Below are 7,250 nucleotides of genomic sequence, written 5' to 3'. Positions count from 1 at the left end.
GTGCTTTACACAATTGATCTATGTATTGTGATGAATTGTATGAGCCCCAATAAATTGATTTTTTTTAAAAAGAGCTTTATATAAAGAGTAATTGTACATCCAGGCCCAGTCCAGATCAAGTCTGTAAGTCCAATATTAGCCCATATGTCCAATACTAGTCACAGCCATCAATAATGCCCAGTAGTATAGGGAGATCACAGGCCAGTGGGTGGAAAGTCTTTTGAATCCAGTAGCAGTGGAAGCCTCTTAGCACTGCCAGGGGTCTCCATCTGGTTCCTCCAGCTCCCAGGGCTCTGGCTGCATCAGCACCCAGGCTCCTTGTCAATAGTGTCTTGCAGGGAGTGTGTGTCCCACCTCCTGTGAGCTATTTCTCTCCGTAGTGCCTACCAAATGAGGTCTTCAAGCTGTGACCTGATGAACAGGCTAAACTCCACCCTTTCACTCTTAAGTCTCAGATGATGTAACTACCACATTCTGTTAATGAAAGAGGTGAGTCTCAAGATGAAATAGTATCTTCTAAACCAAGCATATTTGTGCTTCTGCAGGGAGATAGGACACTGCTGATGTGAGAAATTGTACACTAAATCCACAATGTTAATTTCCTGTCATATTATCATTGTTTTGTTTTATTTTGTTCTGTATTGTTTTCCTCATCATCCAGACCAGGAGTCAGCAAATTGCTCAATCTCTTTAAGGAGGTACATGTGGCTTTCAAGTAAAATTGAAAAAAAATTAAAAGGATATTATTCAGATAATGGTGATTTCATTTGTTTGTAAAAATATATTTTTGGCTCTGGAATAATTCTAAATTGTCTTGAAAGACAGGATCAGCTCTTCTGTCTCAACATTTTGCTGACCTCTGATCTAGATGTGTGAATTTAAGCTTCACATGTTTAGGGGTTGATTTATGGTGTCAGATTTGCAAATATAATGGATTTCTTTCTTCTTTCCCTTTCTTTGTGTATCACAGAGAAAATGTTACTTGCTTTTTTGTTGGATAAAGGTGTTTATGTTTACTTTTTATTTGTCTTGATGGCGTACTCTTTTGACTTTCCAGCTTACTATTGTATAATGCCGTTTTAAACTTAAACTTCTTGGAGCAGCTCTTTCACGGTTGCATACCTCACTGTTTGGTACAGTGCCTGGCACATGCTGAGCATCTCAGGTTGGAAGGCGCTCAAAATACAACTGGAGGAGAGCTGCCTCCCCAAAGGATAGTTGATCTTAAGGACATAGAAGGAACAAGGCTTTGGGAACTTTCATTTGCTGACTTGGTAGAATTAAAAGTGAGAAAATAGAATAGCTGCAGACATCCATTAATAATTAGAACATGGACTATACAATGTATGAATATAAGAAAATTGAAAATATTATAAAAAATAAATATAACATAAAAATCAATATCCTAGCCCTGAGAGAACTTTAATGGACTGGTATTTGACATTTTCAATTGGACAGTCACATGGTCTATTATGTCAAGAATGGCAAAACATAAAAAGAATATTGTTGCATTCATCATTAAAAATAAAATTTCAAGCTCTATCCTGAAGTGCAATTCTGAGTAAAAGGATAATATTCATAAACCTCCCCGAAAGACCAGTTAATATAAATATTATACAAATTTATTCACCAACCACTAATGACAAAAATTAAGAAATGAAGTATTTTTACCAATTTCTGAAGTCTGAAATTGATCAAATGTGCAAAAAAGTTGTATTGATAATTACTGGTGATTGGAATGTGAAAATTGGAAGCTAAAAAGGATTTGTAGTTACAAAATATAACCTTGGTTATTGAAATGACATGAGATCACATGACAGAATTTTGTAAGATGATCCACTTTTCATTGCAAATATTTTTTTCAACATTGGAAGTAGTGACTATATAAATGGATAGAATACACATAAATATAATTAAATACAATTATGCAAAGAATTGGTGAAGAAACTCAATATTGTCTGTCATGAGAAGACCAAAGGCTGATATAAAACAGCTCATTAATTGCTTATATGAAAGTTCAAATTGAAGTCAAAGAAAAAGAAAACAAATCCATAAGAACCAAAGTATAACTTGGAGAATATCCACTAATATTGAGATGATAGCAAGAAGAGATTTGACACGTTGAACAGTAATGACCCAACACCACACGAATCTTGGAATGCCATCAAGAACATTATATTTGAAAAAAGCAGAAGGTCATTGAAAAGCGAGGGAAGAAAGAAAAGGTCAAAATGGAGGTCAGAAAGGACTCTGACACTTACTCTTGCTTGTATAGTAGTTAAAGCTAATGGGGATGGGTGGCAGGGACTGGCGGGGTGATGAAATATAAGAGCAGAACAGATTACAAAGGATGGCTCACGTTGAAAAAGAAAACTAGTATAATAAAATGGACAAAAACATGGAGTTACAAAACCATAAGGGAATAAAAAACCTAATTATTTATGATGCCAACTAATGAGGGAAAAATTCAAGACTTGAACTATAATATTGAAAGATACCATGGGCAAAATAGTGCCTAGCACAGTGTGACAATTACATAATCTCCTGCTAACTTGCAAAGGGGTGGAGTCTAGACTGTCAGTCAGGCCATAGCCAATATGTGTGGGCATGGCCTTCTGAGGATTCTGGGAACTCTGGTATTCCTCCCTGGAGGTGGGAGACTCTCTGTGCTTTGTCTTCCTGCTGACAAGCCATATGGAGCTACATTGATACAGCCAGAGCCCTGGAACTGGAGGAACCATGTGGAGACCCACACCAGCATTGAGATGCTTCCACCACCACTGGATCCACAAGACTTTCCACCCACTATCCTGTGATCTTCCTGCAGTCAGCATCATGGCATGGCTACATTAATCTAAAGAGGAATTTATGGACTAGTATTGACATATGTGGTAATAAAAGATTTATGGACTTGATCTGGACTGAGCTGGAATGTTTTCTTAATGCACAATTCCTCTTTGATATAAAGTTCTCTCTTACACACATATGAGTGTCTTTGAATTTGTTTCTCTAGTCAACCCAGAATAACACACACAGGATGTATCAAAAGAAGACAGAAAGAATGCACCAAGTCACTATACCCAAAACAATTGGGCAATGTTCAGCCATCTCAGGAGGTAGCATATGATCATAAATTTATATTATTGAAGGAAAAAGTCCAAGATCCACTGGGAGCATTGGCAAAAATTGACTCCGGTAATTGACAGAATAATTATTGATATGTTTTAATGAAAGGATATAATGCTAAAATCATTCATTTGTCTAAGCTCAGGAATTTAAAAATCAGCAACTTGGTCTACCAACTGGAAGAGATCCATTTCTGGGCCCAATGCAAAGAAAAGTGGTGCAACAGAATGTGTAAACTATTGAACACTATCTCATTGAAGCAAAACTATAGGGAAGAAAATTAAAGACGTTTACAAATGGACACCAACTGTACAGAAACTCAAATACGAGTTTGAGGAGAACATTGTGGTAATATTTTCTTTTGTAAAAATTAACACCAAACTAGTATTAGTCCCAAATGTACAACTCTTCTAATATTCTAGTCTGCCCCATATCTCCCCACTCCTCCTTGATTGGATGCCCTCACGTTTCTGGGTTCTACCAATCACTACAGTGTCCCACAGAAACTCATGAAAGTTTGAGGAAATGCTTCATGTTTGGGGGTGATGGTGGTGCTGTAAAGTCCCAAATCCAAAAGTCAGCTAGGGTTGGGCAGGTGCTGGGTCTATAGGACATGCTCCACTCCAGGTCCTTCCCAGTGATCTGATCACACACCCTTCTTCTCAGAGGGCTCCTTTTATACAAAGCAAGGTGGCATTGCAGGGAATCCTGTTCACAGTTATTCACAGGCAAATCTTATCCTGTCAGAATCTTCCTCCACCTCATTAACCGACCCATGAAGGGAAAGGTTATTTGGTGGGAGTTCCAATAAGAATCAAAGGTGCAACCAAATGAACATGTAACCTCATTCACACCTGACAAGGGGAAGCTGCATGGTTTAAAATCACAAAAGGTGTGTTTAAAGTTTATATTCTTTACCATACTTATTCAATACATTCAATACTTAACCATACTTATTTAATACCATACTTATTCAATTTTTTTTCTTATGTTTTATTTCAAATAGGATTGCTTTTATTTGAAATACATTTAAATTACTTTGGACCCAGCATATCTGTAGGCTTCACCCACTCATCAAACTGCTCTGCAGTGAGATAGCCAAGTTCAACGGCAGTTTCCTTTAAGGTTGATCCATTTTTGTGTGCCGTCTTAGCAATCTTTGCAGCCTTGTCATAACCTATATGAGGATTAAGTGCTGTTACCAACATTAAAGACTCATTCATTAGCTTGTTGATTCTTTCGGTGTTGGCCTGGATTCCTACCACACAGTTTTCTGTGAAAGAAACTGAAGCATCACCGAGCAGCCTTGCTGAAAGTAACACATTTTTAATCATCATTGGCTTGAAAACATTCAACTCAAAATGTCCATTGCTGCCTCCAATGGTAACAGCAACATGATTTCCCATGACTTGGGCGGCAACCATGGTCAGAGCCTCACACTGAGTAGGGTTCACCTTTCCTGGCATGATACTGCTTCCTGGTTCATTTTCAGGCAGTATCAGTTCTCCCAGACCTGAGCGAGGACCAGAACCCAGAAAACGAATGTCATTCGCTATCTTCATCAGACTACATGCTGCAGTATTCATGGCTCCACTGAGTTCAACCAAGGCATCGTGAGCAGCCAGAGCCTCAAATTTATTTGGAGCTGTAACAAAAGGCAAGCCTGTAAGTGCAGCCACCTTTGAAGCAACTTTCTCCGCAAAGCCAATTCTAGTATTCAAACCAGTACCAACCGCAGTGCCTCCAGCTGCAAGCTCATAGATTCTTGGCAGTGCAGCTTTAATTCTTACCATTGCATAGTTTACTTGTTGAACATAAGCACTAAATTCCTGTCCAAGAGTAAGTGGAACAGCATCCTGTGTATGAGTACGACCAATTTTGATGATCTGGGCAAACTCTTTGGATTTTGCATTGAGAGCATCATGCAGCTTCTGTAGCCCTGGTAGCAGTACTTCATGGACTTCTGTTGCAGCAGCCATGTGCATTGCAGTGGGGAAAGTATCGTTTGAACTCTGGCTTTTATTAACATGATCATTAGGATGCACGGGTTTCTTGCTCCCAAGTTCATCTCCTAACATTTCAATTGCTCTATTACTAATGACTTCATTTACATTCATATTTGTCTGTGTTCCTGATCCAGTCTGCCATATCACAAGAGGAAAATGGTCATTTAATTTACCTTCAGCCACCTCATCTGCTGCCTTCATTATTGCATTGGCAACCTTGGGGTCAAGACCATACTCCTGGTCCACAACCGCTGAAGACAAAGCGGGTGAATAAGCAAATGTGGTGAAGAAAGCCGATGGTGCCCAGCTATCAAAAGATACTAGCATCTGGGGTCTTAAAAGCTTGAAGGTAAACAAGCGGCCATCTAGCTCAGAAACAACAAAGCCCACATGGAACAACATCTATCTCAGCCTGTGTGATCACGAGGTGTGGAACGGATCACTGAAGACAAATGGGTGCATCATGTTGAGCAAATGATATGAGGAGTTAGACTAGATAAATGTGGATTCAGGACCAGAGAAAGAAGAATGTGGCTTCGGGTGTGGAGACTTATTAATAACCCACAAGATGCAGATAACATAATCTAATTTGTTGAAAGTATAAAGGACTTGAAGTGCTTACTGATGTATATCAAGTATTCGTATCCTTAGTCTAAATGACAACTCAATACAAAGAAAAATATTCTCACAACTGGACAATAAGAAAAATCATGATAAATGCAGAATATATTGAAGTTGTCAAGGATTTTAACTTAGATTCACAATCAACTCCCATGGAAACAGCAGTAAAAAAAAAACCACACCAAAATGGATTGCATTGGGTACATATACAGAAGAAGATTGCTTTAAAGTGTTAATAAAGCAAAGATTTCACTTTGAGGATTAAGGCCCACTCATTCCAAACTATGCATATAAAAGTAGAACAGTATGTAGGGAAAAGCAAAGAAGAACTGACACTTTTGAATTATGACATTGGAAAAGAATATTGAATATGTCAGAAGAATGAATAGATCTGTCTAGGAGGAAGTACAGCCAAAATCCCCCCAAGGAGAGCTGGCCAGACAGTGTAAATTTCCTAAGGGAAAAGTTATGAGGGGAAAAAAAATCAACTGCCTGCTTAGACCTTCTGATTTTTATGCAGAGTATACCACATATTAAAAACTTCAATTATTTTCTGAGTAGCTTAACAAAAATTACTATCCACATTTTTGAAGATATAATCCTAAGAAATATGTAGGTCAGCAAATTTCTCCTTATAGAAAAGTAAGGTAAATCATTTCTTTTCTAGTAACCTGTCTCCGAAATGGCTCCCAATTTCCATATCAATTTATAGTATATCCCATTCGGTACCAGTTTGGTCAATATGACCATTATGATATGGCGAATGTATAATATCTCATTTTCCAATATTTGGTTATAAAACCCTGTGTGTGGGAAACAGAAAGATTTCTCCCAAGTTGTCTCCACCAAATATATGCCAAACTTAGATGCTTGCTACACATGGTGAATGACTATACACTTGGAGGTCAACAGAAGTAGGCCAGGGGTTATTCTCCCTAAGGGTTATCAGCCATCCAGAGCAAGCAGACACCACTATTTATCCCACAAGTAGGGCCCACTCCCTTCTGATAAGGAGAGTAGTAAATTGTTTCCCTGAAGGAGAGCCCAGGGAGGTCCAGCCCACTCAAGGGTGACCAAGGTTAGGCTGCCATCATGAATCTAGGGTTCGCTCATCTTGTCACATGTATACCCCTAGTCCCACCCCTTCGTATCATGTGCACACCCCTAGCTCATCCACTTCCTGTCACACTTATGCCTATTGTACTGCCCCTTCCTGTGATGTGTGGTTACCTGTAATCACGCCCCCCTAAGTAGATGTAAGCCTTGGTTAGCAGTAAACGGGGTCTCCGCCTCACCTCACCTCGACCCACACTGTGCACGGACCTGGCTGGTAAGATCATTGCCATCCAGGAGGTGAGCATGCTATCATAAATGTGTCTGACTCCATTATTTCAATCTCTCTTCTATCTCTCATGCTCTCTATGACTCTTATAATCTTTATATATATTTTAACCATACAATTGCACCTATCGAACCTGCGATTAGTTGTGGAGCGGG

At 39.0% G+C, this 7,250-nt stretch overlaps 1 protein-coding gene across 1 annotated transcript; it reads right to left on the bottom strand.

Annotated features, from left to right (window-relative positions):
- Positions 1–4,117: 4,117 nt before the first annotated feature.
- LOC101648699 (fumarate hydratase, mitochondrial) lies at positions 4,118–5,390 on the bottom strand (the record flags this gene model as incomplete). The annotated part of the gene is made up of 1 exon (XM_013006905.2): positions 4,118–5,390. A coding segment is annotated over one exon (1,230 nt), but the record flags the coding sequence as incomplete, so codon positions are not given.
- Between the last annotated feature and the right edge of the window lie 1,860 nt (positions 5,391–7,250).

This window comes from Echinops telfairi, unplaced genomic scaffold (genome assembly GCF_000313985.2).
Source record: "Echinops telfairi isolate 266 unplaced genomic scaffold, ASM31398v2 ScPeMD7_7469;HRSCAF=8507_0, whole genome shotgun sequence".
In the NCBI taxonomy this organism is placed as follows: domain Eukaryota; kingdom Metazoa; phylum Chordata; class Mammalia; order Afrosoricida; family Tenrecidae; genus Echinops; species Echinops telfairi.
Note: the sequence above shows the minus strand (reverse complement) of the source record. Positions and strands in the feature narration are given on the sequence as shown.